We start from the raw sequence: 22,080 nt of genomic DNA, 5'->3' as shown, positions 1-22,080 counted from the left end.
TCGCCGGGTCATCACAGGGCTGACACATAGACACAGACCATTATTATTATTATTATTATTATTATTATTATTATTATTATTATTGCTGATGATGTGCATCACTGCTGTAACTCTAAACTCCAGACACTCAGTGGCGAGACTCCAGCCACTCTACTGTGTGTGTGTGTGTGTAATTCTATGCTCCATAGACACACTCCCTGTCTAGACCTGACCCCTCCCTCCTCTCTCTCTCTCTCTATCTCTCTCTCTGTCTATCCGTCTGCGCGCGCTCCCTCCCTCCTCCTGTCTGGCTCCCATTCTGCCCCTCCTTTTGGAGGAGGAGTCACACTCACTCACTCACTCACACGCGCGCGCGCAGACATCGAACCCTTTCCTTTCTGGCTGCGCGCGGATGGTTTCGGTAACCGTACCCCGCCGTCCGTTCCGCGCGCGAGCTGCTGCTGCCGCCGCCGCCGCCGTCTACGTCGTTTTTATTATTCTGTTTATTTTTGTCGTTGTTTTTTCGATCTTTTCTCCAGGATGGTGTGATTAACGCGCGAGACAGACCGGAGACCGGAGACCGGGCTCCCACTCGGACTTTAAAGGACCCCCCCCCCCCCCCTCACCACCCCCTCCTCCCCCGCTCTCCCCTCCCTCTCTCTCTCTCTCTCTCTCTCTCTCTCTCTCTCTCTCTCCTCTTCATGCGCCACCACCGAACGGTCCCGAGCACCGGCAGCGCGAGCTCCACCGACACCACCACAAACTCCACCAATGCCACTCGCTCGTGCGACTGCAGCGCGTCCCAGCAGCCGCGGGGAATGGAGAGATGTAAGTCCGTTCATTTCCGGTGTTATTTATTTATTTATCATCATCATCATCAATATTATTATTATTATTATTATTATTATTATTATTATTATCGTTGAACTCGGTGTGGGTTCTGGAGCTCACACACACACACACACACACACACACACACACACACACACACACACAGCCGCGATCCGGTTTCCCTCCCGGTGCGATCACGGGGCTTATTTTTCCTCGCACCTCCGGTTCCGGTTGGTCTGTGAGCGTAATTCTCTCTCTCTCTCTCTCTCTCTCTCTCTCTCTCTCTTAACCAAAAACACAGGCCAGTCACATCTCTGTTTTTTCTGTTTTTCTCTCCATGCATATTATTATTATTAATATTATTATTATGATTATTATTGCTGCAGCTGCTGAAGGCAGATGCGGGGCTGGTGTTGTGCGTGTGTGCGCGCGCGCCGGTGTGTATGGGTGTTGTGAGCACGGGGGTGTAAAACTTGAACGCGCTTCGGCTTTTCTTCGCCTTTTGGATGTTTCAGTGACAAAAACGAGAAACGTGCAGTGTGTGTGTGTGTGTGTGTGTTAAGGGACATTTCTTTCACACGCACGCACACTTACATTTCGGTCTAATGTTACTTACCGGAAGTTCCTATCTTAATTGGTCCTTAATTAGAACTTCCGGTTCAGGTCTTTAGTGTTCCTAAGGTTTCTACTCAGCACCTTGTTTTTTAAATGTATTGTTTCATTTAAATTTCATTTCATTTAGTCTCTTTATGCCTTATTTTATTGTCTATAAAGCTATTATTATTATTATTATTATTATTATTATTATTATTATTATTACTGAAGTCCTAAAATAGTGCACTATATAGGGATTAAGGTGCTTTCAGACTGCTATTAAATCCAAATCTGGAAACTGCGTTAGGCCAGTCACATAACATTACCTGTGAAATAATAATAATAATAATAATAATAATAATAATAATTGATAGAGCACGTTTCCTGCATTTAAAATGCAGTTCAAAATGCTTAACAGTGTAGAAAAACAGAAATGGAAAACATAATAAAATATGAAATAGTAAAATATTTTAAAAATATGTATTAAAAATGTGTAAAAACTGAATAAACTACGATAATGAGAATAATATAAAAGGGATGTAATGGAGGAAGCACAGTGAAAGTAGGGTGGAGCGTAAAGCAGATTATTAAAACATGTGATTGAAACCCGAAATGGTTCCTCACAGGGAGAACCACCGAGCACGAGACACAGGAAGTTCATCTTACTGGTGGCGAGTAACACAAACAAAGCCAAAGGGTGCCAATACTCTTCGCAATATGGAAAACAGAGAGCTGAGTTCAAGCAAACAAATAAAAACAAAATCATCGCACATTTTCCCTGGATTTGTCTCAAACTGTGCTCCATTCCACAGCTCTATGATGGTGTTATAGACCCTCTGTTGTGTTATCGACCCTCTGTAGTGTTATAAACCCTCTGTGGTATTGCATACCCTCTGCAGTACCCCTGTCGTGTTATAGACCCCCTGTGGTGTTATAGACCCTGTGGTGTTTTAGACCCTCTGTGGTGTTATAGACCCTCTGTAGTGTTATAAACCCTCTTTGGTATTATATACCCTCTGCTGTACTCCTGTGGTGTTATAGACCCCCTGTGGTGTTATAGACCCCCTGTGGTGTTATAGACCCTCTGTAGTGTTATAGACCCTCTGTGGTGTTATAGACCCCCTGTGGTGTTGATGACCCTCTGTAGTGTTATAGATCCTCTGTAGTGTTATAGACCCCTGTAACGTGAGAGACCCTCTGTAGCGTGAGAGACCCTCTGTAGTATTATAGACCCCTTGTAGTGTGAGAGACCCCCTCTAGTGTTATAGATGCTCTGTAATGTTATAGACGCTCTGTAGCATTGTAGACCCCCTGTAGCATTGTGGACCCCTCTGTAGTGTTGTAGACCATCTGTAGCGTTATGGACCCTCTGTAGCATTGTAGAGCCCCCCTCTATTGTTGTCGACCCCCTCTGTAGCATTGTAGGCCCCCTCTGTAGTGTTGTAGACCCTCTAGTGTTATGGACCCTCTGTAGCGTACTAGAACCCATCTAGTGTTCTAGACCCCCTTTGGCGTTATAGATCTCCTGTAGCATTGTAGATCCTCTGTAGCATTGCAGACCCTCTGTAGTGTTGCAGACCCTCTGTAGCGTTGTAGACCCCCTGTGGTGTTATAGACCCTCTGGGGTGTTATAGACCCCCTGTGGTGTTATAGACCCTCTGTGGTGTTATAGACCCTCTGGGGTGTTATATATCCCCTGTGGTGTTATAGAACCCCTGTGGTGTTATAGATCCCCTGTGGTGTTATAGACCCTCTGTGGTGTTATAGACCCCCTGTAGTGTTATAAACCCTCTGTGGTGTTATAGATCCCCTGTGGTGTTAAAGATCTCCTGCGGTGTTATAGACCCTCTGTGGTGTTATAGACCCCCTGTAGTGTTATAGACCCTCTGTAGTGTTATAGACCCTCTGTGGCGTTATAGATCCCCTGTGGTATTATAGATCATCTGGGGTGTTATAGACCCTCTGTGGTGTTATAGACCCCCTGTAGTGTTATAGACCCTCTGTGGTGTTATAGATCCCCTGTGGTGTTGCAGACCCTCTGTAGTGTTATAGATCCCCTGCGGTGTTATAGACCCCCTGTGGTGTTATAGACCCCCTGTAGTGTTATAGACCCTCTGTAGTGTTATAGACCCTCTGTGGCGTTATAGACCCCCTGTGGTATTATAGACCATCTGGGGTGTTATAGACCCCCTGTAGTGTTATAAACCCTCTGTGGTGTTATAGATCCCCTGTGGTGTTAAAGATCCCCTGCGGTGTTATAGACCCTCTGTGGTGTTATAGACCCCCTGTAGTGTTATAGACCCTCTGTAGTGTTATAGACCCTCTGTGGCGTTATAGACCCCCTGTGGTGTTATATAGATCCTCTGGAGTGTTATAGACCCTCCGGGGTGATATAGACCCCCTGTAGTGTTATAGGCCCTCTGTGGTGTTATAGACCCCCTCTGTAGTGTTGTAGACCCTCTGCAGTGTTCTGGACCTTCTGTAGCATACTAGACCCTATCTAGTGTTCTAGACCCCATCTAGTGTTCTAGAACCCCTTTAGCGTTGTAGATCTCCTGTAGCATTGTAGATCCACTGTAGCGTTGCAGACTCTCTGTAGCGTTGCAGACCCTCTGTAGCATTGCAGACCCTCTAGTGCTGCAGACCCTCTGTAGCGTTATAGACCCCCTGTGGTATTATAGACCCTCTGGGGTGTTATAGACCCTCTGGGGTGTTATAGACCCCCTTATAGACCCCCTGTGGTGTTATAGACCCCCTGTGGTGTTATAGACCCCCTGTGGTATTATAGACCCTCTGGGGTGTTATAGACCCTCTGGGGTGTTATAGACCCCCTGTAGTGTTATAGACCCTCTGTAGTGTTATAGACCCTCTGTGGCGTTATAGATCCCCTGTGGTATTATAGATCATCTGGGGTGTTATAGACCCTCTGTGGTGTTATAGACCCCCTGTGGTGTTATAGACCCTCTGGGGTGTTATAGACCCCCTGTCATGTTATAGACCCTCTGTGGTGTTATTGACCCCCTGTGGTGTTATAGATCCCCTGCGGCATTATAGACCCTCTGTGGCGTTATAGACCCCCTGTGGTGTTATAGACCCTCTGGAGTGTTATAGACCCTCCAGGGTGATATAGACCCCCGTAGTGTTATAGACCCTCTGTGGTGTTATAGACCCCCTGCAGTGTTATAGACCCTCTGTAGTGTCATAGACCCTCTGTAGTGTTATATAGCCCCTGTGGTGTTATAGACCCCCTGTGGTGTTTTCGACCCTCTGTGGTGTTATAGACCCCCCTGTAGTGTTATAAACCCTCTGTGGTGTTATAGTCCCTCTGTGGTGTTATAGGTCCCCTGCGGTGTTATAGACCTTGTGTAGTGTTATAGACTCTCTGGGGTGTTATAGACCCCCCTGTAGTGTTATAAACCCTCTGTGGTGTTGTAGACCCTCTGTGGTGTTATAGATCCCCTGCGGTGTTATAGACCCTCTGTGGTGTTATAGACCCCCTGCGGTGTTAGACCCTCTGTGGTGTTATATACCCCGTGGTGTTATAGACCCTCTGTGGTGTTATAGACCCCTTGTGGTGTTATAGACCCTCTGTAGTGTTATAGACCCTTTGGGGTGTTATAGACCCTCTGTAGTGTTATAGACCCTCTGGGGTGTTATAGACCCCCTGTAGTGTTATAAACCTCTGTGGTTTTATAGACCCTCTGTGGTGTTATAGATCCCCTGCAGTGTTATAGACCCCCCTGTAGTGTTATAAACCCTCTGTGGTGTTATAGACCCCCTGTAGTGTTATAAACCCTCTGTGGTGTTGTAGACCCTCTGTGGTGTTATAGATCCCCTGCGGTGTTATAGACCCTGTGTAGTGTTATAGACCCTCTGGGGTGTTATAGACCCCCCTGTAGTGTTATAAACCCTCTGTGGTGTTGTAGACCATCTGTGGTGTTATAGATCCCCTGCGGTGTTATAGACCCTCTGTAGTGTTATAGACCCTCTGTGGTGTTATAGATCCCCTGTGGTGTTAAAGATCCCCTGTGGTGTTATAAACCCTCTGTGGTGTTATATACCCCCTGTGGTGTTAAAGACCCTCTGTAGTGTTATAGATCCCCTTTGGTGTTATAGATCCCCTGCGGTGTTATAGACCCTCCGGGGTGATATAGACCCCCTGTAGTGTTATAGACCCTCTGGAGTGTTATAGACCCCCTGTGGTGTTAAAGACTCCCTGTGGTGTTGCAGACTCTCTGTACACAGCAAATTCCTCAGTGTTGAATTAACACTTTCAGAGTTAATATGGGTCCAACTGGACCTATATAAACACTCTGGGTGTTAATTCAACACTGGGGATTTTTCTGTGTAGTGTTATTGACCCCCTGTGGTGTTGCAGACCCTCTATAGTGTTATAGACCCTCTGTGGCATTATAGACCCCCTGTGGTGTTATAGACCCTCTGGAGTGTTATAGACCCTCTGGGGTGATATAGACCCCCTGTAGTGTTATAGATCCTCTGTAGTGTTATAGACGCTCTGTGGCATTATATTCCCCCTGTAACGTGAGAGACCCTCTGTAGCATGAGAGACCCTCTGTAGTATTGTAGACCCCCTGTAGTGTCAGAGACCCCCTCTAGTGTTATAGATGCTCTGTAATGTTATAGACGCTCTATAGCATTAGACAAGCCCTGTAGTGTTGTAGACCCCCTGTAGCGTTGTAGACCCCCTGTAGCATTGTGGACCCCTCTGTAGTGTTGTAGACCATCTGTAACGTTATGGACCCTCTGTAGCATTGTTGAGCCCCTCTCTATCGTTGTCGACCTCCTCTAGCGTTATAGACCCTCTGTAGCATTGTAGACCCCCTCTGTAGTGTTGTAGACCCTCTGTAGCATTATGGACCCTCTGTAGTGTTCTAGACCCTATCTGGTGTTCTTGACCCCATCTAGCGTTCTAGACCCCCTCTAGCGTTGTAGAGCCCCTCTAGCATTGCAGACCCTTTGTAGCATTGCAGACCCTCTAGTGTTGCAGACCCTCTGTAGCATTGTAGACCCTCTGTAGCGTTATGGACCCTCTGTAGTGTTAGTGCCCCCCTCTAGCATTGCAGACCCCCTCTAGTGTTGCAGACCCCCTGTAGCGTTGTAGACCCCCTCTAGTGTTGCAGACCTTCTGTAGTGTTGTAGACCCCCTCTAGCGTTGTAGACCTCCTCTAGCGTTGCAAACCCCCTGTAGCGTTCTAGACCCCCTGTAGCGTTGTAGACCCCCTGTAGCGTTGTAGACCTTCTGTAGTGTTAGTGCCCCCCTAAGGTGTTGCAGACCCCCTGTAGCGTTGCAGACCCCCTGTAGCATTGCAGACCCCCTGTAGCATTGCATATCCCCTGTAGCGTTGTAGACCCTCTGTAGCGTTATGGACCCTCTGTAGTGTTCATGCTCCCCTGTAGCGTTGCAGACCCTCTGTAGCGTTGTAGACCCCCTGTAGCGTTGCAGACTCCCTATAGCGTTGTAGACCCTCTGTTGTGTTAATACCCCCCTGTAGCGTTGTAGACCCTCCGTAGCGTTATGGACCCTCTATTGTGTTAGTGCCCCCCTGTAGCGTTGTAGACCCCCTGTAGCGTTGTAGACCCTCTGTAGCGTTGTAGACCCCCTGTAGTGTTGTAGACCCTCTGTAGCATTGCAGACCCCCTGTAGCATTGTAGACCCTCTGTAGCTTTATGGACCCTCTGTAGTGTTAGTGCTCCCCTCTAGCGTTGTAGACCCCCTGTAGCGTTGTAAACCCCCTGTAGCATTGTAGACCGTCTGTAGCATTGTGGACCCTTTGTAGTGTTATGGACCCCCTGTAGTGAGCACCTATAGTGAAGAGGAAGTCGTTTGGGACTGGGCCGCTCTTCAGGACACTGGATATTTGTAAGAAACCGAGATTAAAATCAGAAGAAACCAAAACAATAAAACATCACCATGGGCAAATGAATAGAAATGAATCGTTCACATTAGACTGGGTGATGAAATTGAAAAGAGACATAAATTTTGGCACCCCTGGTTTTCTGGCACCCTTTGTCAGCATCTTTATTAACCTGAAAATTAATTGTTTCATATAATCAGTGTCAAAAAGTGTGTGTGTGTGTTGTCTGTTTGAATTTACTGCTAGTGTAATATAGTAAAAAAAAAAAAAAAGCTGTGTATTTCACGAAAATATAATCCAATCCCACAGAATTACAATAATATAATAGAATTGAATAGAATATATAAAAACAACAGTGTGAGGTTAGTGCTCTAATCTCCACATTAGTGCCCTAGATAGGGGACAGAGTGTGCAATACTGAGGCACCCAAAAGTAACTGCCACCCAAAACACTGAATTACGGATTTTCAGGAATATTGCGATTTGTTGCTGGAAAACATTAATTAAGCTTCACTACTCACTACAGGGTGTTAGCTAAAGCTACAGCTAAAGCTAATCCTGCCCACTGAAGGCCTCACTGCTATCAAAAAAAAAAAAAAAACCAGGAGTGTGCTATTAATAGAGATGTATTTCGAGAAGCAGGTTCTACAGAAGGAGAAACGTGCTTAAAGTGCGTCTCGGATAGGTCTCGCTCAATACCACACACACACACACACACACACACAGACAGACAGTGTTGTGAAGGAGGCCTGGTGTAATCCATTTTCAGCATAGCAGTCGTCGTGGGTAGGCTGGGAGTGAAATAGGATGTCGGGTCGAGTTCAGGGCCGAGACACAGAATAAAAACTGTTTCAACATTAAAGTATTCGTTTCCACTGATACGATATGAGTATGTTTAATATAAAATACATCAAACATTATCCTAGTACTCTTGTACCCTTTTCTTATACCCTGTATGTGTTAGTCACAGACATATATATGGCCTGTTTGAGTCTTGGGATTCAGCTGCTCACTGTGTATAAAAATAATGGCACCGCATGCAGCACACACTCATGAATTTAAACATATTTTCTGATTGTCAGTTATACAGTAAATAAAATATGAACTAAAACACAGTGATGAAGTGGAGTTACTGTTACCACCCTCATCCCTGGTGTTGATTATTTTCCTACAGCAGCACATACTGAAAACTTCACAGTACACATCCCTATGAATGAGCTGTTACTATAGAAACGATAACATGCATTCGCTATTAGAAAGAGCGTGCGCATTAATTAATTAATATAATTAACACGATTGATATAATATAAACCTGCTCAACTTAGAAAATTAATCAACACCTTCTGACCAATCAGAACCCAGGAAAACTCGGCAGTGCCGGGTAATAAATAACTCACGATGTTGATTTTAGATGTAGTCTGTCTAGACGTCGGCGAGACATTTAAAAACAAAACAAAACAGATGGCTGATAGAAGAGCAGGAGGATGTAGAGCATCACAGTGAAATTGTGGCATGGAGATAAAATGTTTTTAAAGTTTTAATATTAATACGGCTCCGTATTCCAACAGTCCATCTGGGACGTAGGCTGCCGAGGTAGGCGGTTTTTGAGATATAGAGTCTGTCCCACTCGGGAGGCGGCGTAAAGACGGCTGTGTTATAAGAGTCCTTATTTTTGGATGCAGCGATAGTGCTGGTGTGTGTGTGTGTGTGTGTGTGTGCGCGCATCCTTCTCATGGATGACAATCCAACAGAGCGGACGAGTACGTTATTGAAGAAAGGACCGCGATTAATATCGTAAACTGATTTGTAATCTAATGCACATGGATGCTGGGGGGGAGGAGGGCTGCGTGGGGGGAGGGGCGTTCTCAGGATGTCAGTCTGTGTGTGTGGGAGGAGTGTCTGTGTGTGTTTATGGCTCTGTGTGTTGGGGGTTGTGTGGGTGTGTGAGAGTGTGATGAGGTCACACCCAAGGTCAGCTGTCAGTCCCCCTCCTGAGTTCTGTGTGTGTGTGTGTGTGTGTGTGTGTGTGTGTGTGTGTGTGTGTGTGTGTGTTGGTATTCTGTTCCAACAAGGATACTTTTTGGGACACAACAGTAACTATAACATTGAAAACTAGGGCACTAAGGCAATAGGGAATACGGGGCGACTTTTAGACATTAAGTCGTTGTTATTGTGTCCAAGGCTAGGTGTAATTTTATATATCTATATAGCTAACTGTGTGATGATAAACATGTTGGACATTATGAGTTACGATAACGTTGCGATATAAAACATGAGTTCATGCCTTTCTTCCTGCTACATGTCTGGATCCTCGTAACGAGTGAAAAACAGTGAAGCCAAGAACAATATCATGTCTGTTTAACCATTATTAACATTAAAAATATCATGTAGCTTGATTTTTATTTTATGCTAGCATTTCTGGTAAACATTTAACAGTTATTCCACGAAACCGAGTCGTACGTGAGCTGATAGCCGACGAGGCGCGTAGCACCGAGTTGTCTATAATCCATGTACGACGAGATTGAGTGGAATAACTGTTTTATTCTATCCACATTCACTGAATTTTGAGAAACTGAGCATTTTTATTTTTTATTTTTTGCAAATTCGATGAATAAAAACTTTATACAAAGCATCCGACAAAATTATTTCCACTTAGAATGTAAACAAACCGGCAAAATGACAGGAGCAATTTGTGAAAAATCCTATAATAATAATAATTTTTGAAAAAATATATTTTTAAATATATATTATTACCATCAAATACTTTTATTCCATATTTTGTTGCACTTTCTTTTGTATTTTTTGGGGTTTTGTTTTCGAGTAGAGTTTTTATTTCGTCCTCGGTTGCTTCAGCATCACGCTCCGGCCTTTTGTTTTTCTCTACTCACGGTATATGAGCTGATAGCCTAATGGTGATGATACACGGGGCAACTTTTTGGGCAATGTTGCCGAGCAATGTTGCTGGCAACGGGCAACTAGGTGAGACACAGGGCAACTTTTCAGGGCAACTAACAATGGGCAACGGCAGTTTACAGTTAGCTAAAAAAAAAATCGATGTCTTAATTTTTGCTGTGACCATTTAATCAAGCTGTCTGTTGTTTTTTAGAGCTTTGGTGAGGTAAATTCCTCCATATAGAATATTAAAATAACAACTTACCGGCGTAAAAACAGATGAGGAGTCTCTCCATCTCTTCACTCCACTAAACTGAGCGGCCGCCATATTTGTTTGAAATTTCTGATCCGAACCTCACCGGAGGTCACATGACTCGATACTCGCGTTCTGATTGGCTTATCTCAAAAAGTTGCCAGAGATTATCAAAACCATTCAGAAAAAACAATGTTGCCCAATCTCAATAGAAAAGAGTCAAAACGCAATTGCCCAGCAACATTGCTCAGCAACATTGCCCAAAAAGTTGCCCTGTGTATCATCACCATAATAGTAGAGTAGCCAATCAGAGGGTGAGATTGCTCATATCCAGTAAATGTGGATAGAATAATTACAGTTGACCTGCTACGCAAAGATTTACGGTATTTTCCATCACTGTTATCGTTATTTATTGCCTTTCTTTTAAAAAACACACACATTCCTCTGATTTATATATTTCACAAATACATATAAAGATGATCTGATCTTTCTGATCACCGATATTAATTAAATGAATCATTATACGTTGTAATGGTTGGCATCCATTCGTCTACGAGAGACGAAGGTGTAGCGTCGTCTTATTTGCACCTTTGCATATGGCTAAACAAGCCAGTGTGACACATATGTTGTAATACAACGCATATGTTGTAATATTTGAGTTATAATGTAAGTAATGGAGTTATTCAGGAGGTGGTTCAGTGTTTCACTGTTCCCTTTAAATCCCTTTAAATGCAGCTTGGTCTTGGTGTGTGTTGTGTTGTCTTTGTATGTGTGTTGTGGGAATTTAACAGCCCCCGGAAGGTGGAGTTGGGGGTGTTTTAGGAGTCATAAACCCCCCCATCGTCCGCACCGCCCCTCCATGTTGGGGGATGAGTGAGAGAGTGGATGAGTTCTGGTCTTTTAACAGCTGCAGCTGAGACTCAGCCTTGACATTGGCCCTGGTTCTCACTTTTGTGTGTGTGTGTGTGTGTGTGTGTGTCTTCAGAGTCACCCTCATCCCATACACCCCCTCTACACACCCGAAGTGTCCCCAGATGCCCTGGGATGATGTGAGGTGGGGGTGGGAAAGCAGGGGGTTGAGATTTTTAGAGGTTTTTGAAGGACCTTATGTGCTTTTCTGGCATCAGCTGGTTGGGGTGTGTGTGTGTCTCGTTGTGTTTGTTGTCTCGGACTGCGCATTCATGATCAGTTCTGGTGATGGACGAGTTGTATGTCTGGCTTTTGTGTGTGTCGAGGGTCTGATTCGTGTCTGCAGACATGATTTTCATTCAAATTTGTATCACTTGACGTCTCGTCTGGCTTTCTTTGTCGTGAAAGCGAGCTCGTCTCGGTCCGCTTCTTGTGTGAGTGGGGTGCCAATAGTTTTACTCAACACATTAAACCATATTGTTATGTAAAGAATAAAACATGACAGGTTGTAGTCTGATACTATCCATAGTGAAGCGAGTTATTTTCCTTTAACAGCATGTTCTCGTGTGTTTTATTCCTTTGACACCACAACCATCTGTCCAGGAGTACAGGTTTATATTTATTAAAGAACAGCACATTGTGCATTTGTCCATTAGTTCCTGCTCACATTTATGTTAGAGCGACTGTAAACAGTTGTTAGCTCAGTCTTTTAAGTTAATAAGACCAAAAAAATCGCAGCTTGTCTTGTTATTGAGAAACAGCAAAGTGTAAACAGTGACACTTTAGAACAAGTGCACGAATATAACCCTGTGGTTTAAATTAATTTCCGTAACGACTGTCAGAGTCTCGCTGTTACAGAAAATGAATCAGCACCTTCTGACCCGTTAGATTTGAGAATTCAGCAGCGCTGCGGTATAAAACAGTATCGTTGTAAATATAGTAGATGTGCTCCTCAAGTACTTAGGCTCCGCCCACACTATAGCTCGCGATGCTTTGTGATGGTTATCGATGAAAACGAGGCATTTGGTGGCGATCCTTCCCCAAGCTTCGGTAAAAATTCCCAAACCCATCATCTCGTGTGCCTAAGCTTAAGGTGCCATTAATATCAGGTACTTTTCAAGATGGCGCATCTCAGATATTTAATTCTCTTCCTAAAGACGTGAGAAACTGTACCAGTTTAAATGAACAGTGTGACCTCAGTAAAAAGTTGAAAGTTCTTTTTTACTCAAACACATAACAGATGATCATAGCTTTGTGCCATGTTTATACACTGTTTATTATAATTATTATCTTTTTCTTGCTGTATGCTGTTTATTATTATCATTATTTTGATTTCTTTTAGATTTGTACACGTATAATATTTTCTTTTTTTTCCTCTCCAGAATTTTTGATTATATCCTTGCTTGTTTTTTTTAAAGCTAGACTGCCTTTCAGATTTTTCAAGTGTAGGTCATAAAAAGCATGTTCTTGACACCCAATTATTTTTGTTTATTGGATTGAAAGCTACTGAATTCGAATAGAAATTTATAGAACAATTAATGAATTTATGTCCATGTGGCCCTAAATTCTCCGCTGTTTTTTCCTGCTTCACCATGACCCAATTCAAGATACTACGACACGCATCACGTGGTGGGCTTTCCCCATTCACACAAGGCATTGTGGGATACAAATTTGAAACAGGAGAGAAAAATGGAGGACGTGAGTGTGCGAATGAAACGTGAAAGAGCGACTACAGTAACGGAAAGAAAGCGAGAAGAAAAGACGTTATGTTCTATACGAAGGAAAGGAAACGCAGGACCAAACTAATAAATATGGGCGCTCAGCGAGCACCTCGGTGTGATCAGCTGTTCGTTTAGCGACAGAATGATGGAACTGTCAGTGCATGCTCAAAGGGAAACCTGTAGATGGCAGTAATGCAACACTGTGGATGCCAGCTGCCGTAAAACCCAAAAGAAGAAGAAGAAGGTAAACCTGCGCATGCGCACACGGACTTCCTCTGTCTGCTTGACTGCACCAAGCGGCGATTTCATGCACATTATTTGCTTTAATCCCCTCAAATTAAATAACTTCCCAGCCACAGAATGGCCTGATATTTTGTGAGAAATTACAGAAATAAACAGATATCACAATCACCACATTTCAGACGGAACTAAATTTCACTGATTTAAGAAATCGAAAGGCCGTCTAACTTTGTGTGTTTTTATCTTTGTTTATAGATAGTTTTAGCATTGTAACAGCCAAATTTTGTTTTGGATAATGCTAATAAAATTATTATTATTATTATTATCTCCGAGTTTTCCGACGAAAACATCACCACCAAATTTCAAAACATGCATTGAAATTTTTCATGACGTTTTTGGCCACTCGCAATATGGAGACGCACCAAAAAATAATTCGTGAAGCTCAGAGGACATTTGCACGATTGGTGGCGATACCGATTTTTCATCGTCAACTATTTGTAAATCCATCGTGAGCTGTAGTGTGACCAGGAACAGGACCTTACAGTATTTTCTGCCACTGTTAGCTCGATCAGTTTGCTGCTTCTTCCTCCTCTTATAATAGAAAATTCCACATAAATATAATACAAACTTTACAACACTGTCGATCAACACAAACGAAATGAAATCGGTGGCTTCGGGAACTAACACACAAGTAAGCGAACAGAAAATCAAACCTGGAGCTTAAAGCTGAACTCGATCTGTTCGTGATATCATAAAAGTTCAGACTTGCCTGCTTGTTTTGGTTACACAATAAAAACAGTTTAGTTAACATTAGCTCGCTCTGAAGAGGTGACGTCAGTTAGTTAGCTGGTTAACGTTAATGTTTCCGTAGCTGGGTAGTTATTATACCGTGCCATTAAAAGAGAGGCTGGTGAGGGACGACTGTTTATAGCTGCTGTACAAGTGAGCACAGGAATATGGCTGTTCCACAGTGTTAAATGTAACTGTAAAAGTATAAAAAGTGTGACCTGGTGTACTAGAATAAATAAAAAAATATTTTTGGGAACTTTGTTGTGATATAAGAGCAATAAAACACTTCAGAATGTGCAGTTATAAGAAAATAATCAACTGTTTTTGGTGTGTTGCTTTTACTTATTTGTTTGTTTGTTTACTTCTAGCTGTTGTTGTCATATCTAGCTAGCTAGCTAGCTAGCGAAGAGCTGTTTAGCATTCAGATGGTGACTGAGTTTCCTGCTAATCTGCAGGCTAATCTTTCTCTTGCTAACACTACAGTGTTGTCCCGCTTATATTAGCTTGCTACTAGCTAGCTGTTAGTGACAGATAACTTGCAAAATTCTACACATAATAATATAACATGACTCTAAGTTAGCGATAATGCTAGCAAGAACAAGTGTTGCTCATCTTCACAGTTGCTAGCTTGATATTTATGCTAGCATAATGTTAATCTGTTTAAAAGGGATTTTTTTTTTCCAGTCTTGGTCCTGTGGTAGTTTTGGGGTCAGGAGAGACTTTAAACTTTTCTGGATAAAAGTTATGTTGGAAGGATGAAGAATGCTGGATAAACGCAGTAAAAAAAAAAAGAAAAAGAAGGACGTAGGCCGCAGATTAGCCTGGAGCAGTGCTGTCGTGCCAGTTCCTTCTCAGGAATGCAGACCGTTTTGTCGTTTTTGTTGTTGTAAAATGGTGCAGCCAGACCGCAGACACAACACTGCCACGCCAGGCATGATGTTATCACGCTGAGTGTGTGTGTGTGTCACACTCACATACACACACACACATACTCATTCATCAGGCATGCATGGGCTAGGTCGTGCTCCCAGACAACATCCCCCAGCTTTTCATTTTCCCCTGAGTTCAAAGGTCACAGATACTCCCATTTTTTTTTGGTCTCTGTCATTGTTTAGCATAGAGCTGGCTCTGTGCCAAATGCTAAAACTTGCGTCTGGTTAGTGTTAGCGGTAATCTCACTAGAAAGTCTGACATTTTAAGAAAAACGCCAGAACATGAGGAATCTGGTTGTAACGAGACCTGCTGCTCTCAGCGGTTGATGGGTTACCCAGAATGCAGTGCAAGCATGACATGTCAAGTGTTTTGTGTGTGTGTGTGTGTGTGTGTGTGTGTGTGTGTGTGTGTGTGTGTAGATTTTGTTCTTTGGAGGTGTGGGGGTTGGGGTTAAAGGTCATGTGTCACTCTGACCCTCATTATGAAATTCAGATTCATCAGTGAGCCGATTGTGTTCAGTTCCAGCCGTCTGTCTGTCTGTCTCTCTGTCTGTCTGACTGACTGATTGTCTCACTGACAGCAGCTGCAAGCAATCAGACAGACAGAGAAACGAAAGGAGAGAAACACAAAAGCAAAGAGAAAAGACAAAAGATGGAAAAACACAGATAGGGTGAGAAAAAAACGTAAGGGCCAAGATCTCAAACCAGGCCACAGAAAAGAGAGAGAGAGAGAGAGAGAGAGAGAGAAGAACAACAAGGCGGAGAGAAGGAGAGGTAGAAAGACAAACAGTGAAAAGGAAAAAGAAAAAGCAGATAGAAAGAGATGAGAAGAAAGATTGGAAAATAGACAAATAGTCCACAGAGATGGATAGGAAAAATATAAGGAGAGAAACAGCAGAACGTAATGACTGAAATAAAAACAGGATTAGACAAAGAAAAGGATAGAAAAAAGAAAGATATACAGAAAAAGAGAGAAATGATGGAAAGAAAGAAAGAAAGCACCACTAGAAAGGTTTAAAGATAGATACAAAAAAGATAGATAGTTGACAGATGGACAGACAGAAACAGAAAAAAGAACACAAGAAATAAAGAAAATCAGAAGGATGAATAACAGACAAAAAAGAGATAGATAGATAGATAGATAGATAGATAGATAGATAGATAGATAGCATAAGAACACAGAAAGAAAAAAAAGAAAGTAAGAACAAAAGATGGGCCAGCAGGTGAATTAGAAGGATGACTGAGAAAAGTAAGAGTGAGAAAGAGAAGAAGTAATGAAAGAAAGATGGAGGGGAGTTTGAAAGAAAGAAAGAAAGAAAGAAAGAAAGAAAGAAAGAAAGAAAGAAAGAAAGTGGATGAGAGTTTGGGAAAGAAAGAAAGAAAGAAAGAAAGAAAGAAAGAAAGAAAGAAAGTGGAGGAGAGTTTGGGAGACAAAGAAAGAAAGAAAGAAAGAAAGAAAGAAAGAAAGAAAGAAAGAAAGTGGAGGAGAGTTTGGGAGACAAAGAAAGAAAGAAAGAAAGAAAGAAAGAAAGAAAGAAAGAAAGAAAGAAAGAAAGAAAGAAAGAAATGGAATCATGGAAATGGAGAGAAAGAAACAGGCTGAGAAAGAGAGGAAGAAGAAAAGACAGATGGCCAGACAAACAAATAAAGAAATAAAATCTAGTGGGTGAAAATTGGCAAAATGTCCAAACTGGTTGAAAATCTGATTTTAAAAATCCAAAAAAGGAAAGGAGCAACAGAGGACGGAGAGAAAGGCAGACCAGTCCGAGTATCACACAGCTGCGCTGTTGGGAATGTTTGCATCTGTTTCCGAGTTTGTTCCATATTTTTCCACAAAGAAATTAAAAGGCTGATGTAACAGTAACACTTCGCATTGTTGGAATAACACTGTGTTTACACGCAGCTCGGGAAAATCAAACACATGATACCATCAAGGGAACACTGTTGCTAGGCAACTGTGTCAAAGCAGAGCATATGCTAGCTAATGACTGAGGTGAACAATGTCGCTAGCTGTGTCACTCTGAAGTCGTTTTTTGCAGATAGCGTGAAGACTGAGAGTGGAAAGGAGACAGAATTGTACAGAACATCAACATTTACCTCAGATCTGTTGAAAAATTCCTAATACAACGCTCAGAACAGCTAAAATTACATGTAACATCCAGCGCTAACTTAAAGGTGCTATGTCTAAGAATTCAAAAAAGATGAACCTAAATTATCAACAGAATGTGAAGAAGTAACAGCTTTGACGTTATAACAAAGATGTTTATGTATGGTGTTGCAGAGATATCTCCTGAAGATAGCATGCTAACCAGCTAGCCCCAAGACAGGACGCACTGTCTGTCTCATAATACCACTTTGTACCTCAAGAGGCGATAGTGAGTCACTGTAGCGTCCAGTCGAGCCTCAGCCCAAACTGTGAGGGGAATCAGCATGTCACCGTCTGCAGAAGTCACTGTGCGATTGGAACCACTGAGTCGCAAACAAACTAAAAAACAGAACTAAAATGGGAAAGAGCAGTTCCGCGATTAACTGTACAAACAGATTCAACAGGAGATCAGTGCTGTCGTTATACAGACTACAGATGGCTAACTAAAAGAGAAAAGCTGTTGCTCAGATTCACAGAAACACCTGGAAGCCAGGCAGAAAAACGTTCACATTTTGTATCGGGTGTGTTGGTATTTTGGAGAAGAGAAAAGAGAAAGAAAAGGGACCCTACTGGGAGAAACTGAATCACAATCCCAAGCCACGCTGTTTGTACAAACTAAAGGGATCCGAACAGAAATAAACATCATTATTCTCTCCACATTCCCTGGATATAAGCAATCACGTGCTCTGATTGGCTACTCTACTACTAGGATATCAGCTCATATACTGTGAGTAGAGTAAAACAAAATGTCGGAGCGTGTTGCTGAACCAACCTAAGATGAAAACTCTAGTCGAAAACAAAACGCCAAAAAATACAAAAAAAGGCAAAAATATGGAATAAAAGTATTTGATGGTAAGAAATTTATTTATTTATTTATTTATCAAGAATTATTATTATTGCATTTTTCACAAATTGCTCTTGTCATTTCTCCAGTTTGTTTACATTCTAAGCGGAAATAAGTTTGTCGGACGTTTTGTATAAAGTTTTTATTTATCAAATTTGCAAAAAATAAAAATGCTCTGTTTCTCAAAATCCAGTGAATGTGGAGAGAATAAAACAGTTATTCCACTCAATCTCGTCGTACAGGGATTATAGACTACTCGGTGCTACGCGCCTCGTCACCTATCAGCTCATGTACGACTCGATTTCATGGAATAACTGTTAAATAGTATTCAAATTATTTTTTACACCGTTTTGACTGGCTGATCGAACTGCAAATAACTGCCTACAGATAACGATCTGCGCATGTGCAGTTACTTCACACTTTAGTATTTTGAATTCAATGAGACTTAAATCAAACAGTGATTGCATCTGATTTCTTTATTGTTTTACTCGTCGCGCGAACTTTATAATCATTATTTTTTTAAAAATTGAATGATAATTATTGCACTCAGTTTTCACAAAATATCATGATTTGTTAGTGTCTGCCTTCAGCATCGGGAAATTCAACCTGGACGGCCTTTCGATTTTATAAAATCGGTGAAATTTAGTTCCGTCTGAAATGTGGTGATTGTGATATCTGTTTATTTCTGTAATATCTCACAAAATATCAGGCCATTCTGTGGCTGGGAAGTTATTTAATTTGAGGGGATTAAAGCAAATAATGTGCATGAAATCGCTCACTTGGCGCAGTCAAGCAGACAGAGGAAGTCCGTGTGCGCATGCGCAGGTTTACCTTCTTCTTTTGGGTTTTACGGCAGCTGGCATCCACAGTGTTGCATTACTGCCATCTACAGGTTTCCCTTTGAGCGTGCACTGACAGTTCCATCATTCTGTCGCTAAACGAACAGCTGATCACACCGAGGTGCTCGCTGAGCGCCAATATTTATTAGTTTGGTCCTGCGTTTCCTTTCCTTCGTATATAACATAACGTCTTTTCTTCTCGCTTTCTTTCCGTTACTGTAGTCGCTCTTTCACGTTTCATTCGCACACTCACGTCCTCCATTTTTCTCTCCTGTTTCAAATTTGTATCCCACAATGCCTTGCGTGAACGGGGAAAGTCCACCACGCGATGTGATGCGTGACGTAGTATCTTGAATTGGGTCATGGTGAAGCAGGAAAAAATAGCGGAGAATTTAGAGCCACGTGGAGATAAATTCATTATTTGTTCTATTTAAAAAAAAACTAATAAAATTGGAAGTTTGTGATTCGAATTCAGTAGCTTTCAGTCACTCAACAAAAATAATTGGGTGTGGGGAAAATTCTTTTTGTGGCCTACACTTGAAAAATCTGAAAGGCAGTATATCTTTAATTGCTTGCTCGGCTGTGAATTCAAAACCGGATTACTCGACAACGCTTTGTCCCATAGAGGAACTCCTAGTATGTTTAGAAACACCTAGCTGTTTATTTTTATTTTGATATGTGGTACATGTATTCAACCGAGTACAGGAGTGTGAAAATGGGTACAGAAATGAGTAAATATATTACTTTGCAGAGGGCGGCACGGTGGTGTAGTGGTTAGCGCTGTCACCTCACAGCAAGAAGGTCCGGGTTCGAGCCCCGTGGCCGGCGAGGGCCTTTCTGTGCGGAGTTTGCATGTTCTCCCCGTGTCCGCGTGGGTTTCCTCCGGGTGCTCCGGTTTCCCCCACAGTCCAAAGACATGCAGGTTAGGTTAACTGGTGACTCTAAATTGAGCGTAGGTGTGAATGTGAGTGTGAATGGTTGTGTGTCGCTCTGTGATGATCTGGCGACTTGTCCAGAGTGAACCCTGCCTCTCACCCATAGTCAACTGGGATAGGCTCCAGCTCGCCCGCGACCCTGTACAGGATAATCAGCCACAGATAATGGATGGATGGATTACTTTGCAGAAGTTTGGTCTGTTTTCATAATGGGATTACTTCAGTGTGTACAAACAAGACCGTCAATGACGGTGTAGCTCACTCCGGCCCCGTCTAGTCCAGAAGGAACGATCTAAAGTGGGCCACCTTGCGCAATAAATGTTGTAAGCTATATACACTATATACAAGTTATATATAGAAGCGATATCCACCCTACGAATACCGACCTATTTACCAGAAAGAATCCAAAACGGTGAGGAATTGACCGAGAAGAAGTGATTTTTGTTGAACTGCTCATTAAGGCTTAATTAGTCCATAACTTCATTAATAATTGTAATAAAGCAAATCTGGGTAGAAGTTATATGCACCCTAGGTGCCCCTACCTTCATGCCAGAAAGAATCAAAATCGGTGAAGAATTGAGGGAGAAGAAGCGATTTGTGTGAAAACTGCTTGTTAGGGATTGATTAATTACTCCATATCTATATTATTAATTGCAATTATGCAAATTTGGGTAGAAGCTATATGCACCCCAGGCAGACCGACCTTCCTGCCAATAAGAATAAAAATCAGTGAAGAACTGAGAGAGAAGAAGCGATTTTTGTGAAATGTGGACGACGACGGACAACACATGATGGCATAAACTCATCACTTGTCGGCCGGATGAGATAATAATGCACAAAAGTACAAATAGCATCGTTACCAAGCTCTGGTTCTGCTCCTTCTTGTGATACGTGTTTCATATCTATGGAGTGACGAGTTCACGAGTAATTTAAACAAAAGGACTGGGTGTGGCGATGTATGCAGAGCTGTATGCAGATGGTAGCTATGCTTTAAATTTGATGGAAATTCAAAATGATTTTTCTTGCTAACACTCTATCACATCGTTGGAAAGGGAAAGTGATGCCGTTTCAGGTGATATGTGATACACATCACTGCAATGAAGATTGTGTGAGCAATTCAACCAAGAATAAGGGATGTGAATTTGGACTCGATTTGCGTCCATCGGGTTCGGGCGGAGTCTGGTGTGCTACAGATGCATGAGCTGCTGTGGATGTTTTCTCACTAAAAACTGACCTAAGCAAGCTAGAATGTAAATGGTAAGTTGACGCCACATGTGAAGATTAAGATCACAGTGTTATCTTGACTGGCTCTCAGGGTTTTAGAAGTTTGGTCGAATCTTATGTATTCTTGCCGTGCTGTTAGTTAGTTAGTAATTTGATTTTTTTAATACCTGATGAGTCGAAAGTTAGAAAGCACAAAAAAACCCAAACAGCTTTACACTACATTCAGTGAGAGTGGTGGTGATGCTTTTGGGGGGGGACTGTGCATTTCCTTGTTTCTTATGTTAGAAGAGGACACGCCAAATTTCTGGTGAGACACTGCCCCCTGTTTATTCGGAGTGTGAATTTTCCAGGTGGCCAGTTGTTACACATCGCACCTTTAAAATCCATGGATTCATCCGTGCTGAGAAACACGAGAAACGTAGCGATGGTCTGGATTTCTGGATAAAAGCACATTTGATTGCATATATGTGTGTGTGTGTGTGTGTGTGTGTGTGTGTGTGTGTCACACACGCACACACTTCCACTAGAGAGAACACGGTGTAACGGAGTTCCTTTTTACCAGGAAATAAACTCCCATTTCAGGAGTAAGATGAGTCAGCGGAAGAGAGATAAAGGAAAGAACAGATGGATGGAGTGATTCATCAGGAGGAGAGATGAGAGGAAAGCAAGAGGAAGACGAGGCATAGCCAGAGAGAGGAGAATGGATTCGGCTATGTCAAAACCAAACATGAACTTAGAAAGGAAGGAAGAAGGAAACAAAAGAAAGTGGCACCAGTCAAAAAAACAAACTGACAAAAAGAAAGAAAGAAAGAAAATTACAGTCAGAACTGATAGAAAGAGAAAAAAAAGGAAATATTTGACAGACAGATCCAAAAAAGGCAGACAAAATAAACATAAAGAGATTAAAAATAGAGATAGACAACAGAATTGTAGAGAGAAAAGAGACAAAACTAAAACAGAGGAAAAAGAAAGAATGACAGACATACTGCCAAAGAAAGAAAGAAAGTTACAGTCAGAAGGGCTAGAATGAAAAAAAGAAAAGATTTGGCAGACAGCTCAAAAAAAGGCAGACAAAAT

The 22,080-nt window shown here is 42.3% G+C and overlaps 1 protein-coding gene across 1 annotated transcript in view; it reads left to right on the top strand.

Moving 5' to 3' along the window:
* Positions 1–340: 340 nt before the first annotated feature.
* Positions 341–22,080, top strand: part of ldlrad4a (low density lipoprotein receptor class A domain containing 4a) — a 38,187-nt gene continuing 16,447 nt past the window's right edge. Inside the window, exon 1 of the mRNA XM_060942416.1 lies at positions 341–807. Coding sequence (XP_060798399.1) covers positions 681–807 — 127 coding nt within the window. The 5' untranslated portion in view covers positions 341–680. The remainder of the gene's footprint in view (positions 808–22,080) is intronic.

This window comes from Neoarius graeffei, chromosome 16 (assembly GCF_027579695.1).
Source record: "Neoarius graeffei isolate fNeoGra1 chromosome 16, fNeoGra1.pri, whole genome shotgun sequence".
NCBI classification, from domain to species: Eukaryota; Metazoa; Chordata; class Actinopteri; order Siluriformes; family Ariidae; genus Neoarius; species Neoarius graeffei.
Note: the sequence above shows the minus strand (reverse complement) of the source record. Positions and strands in the feature narration are given on the sequence as shown.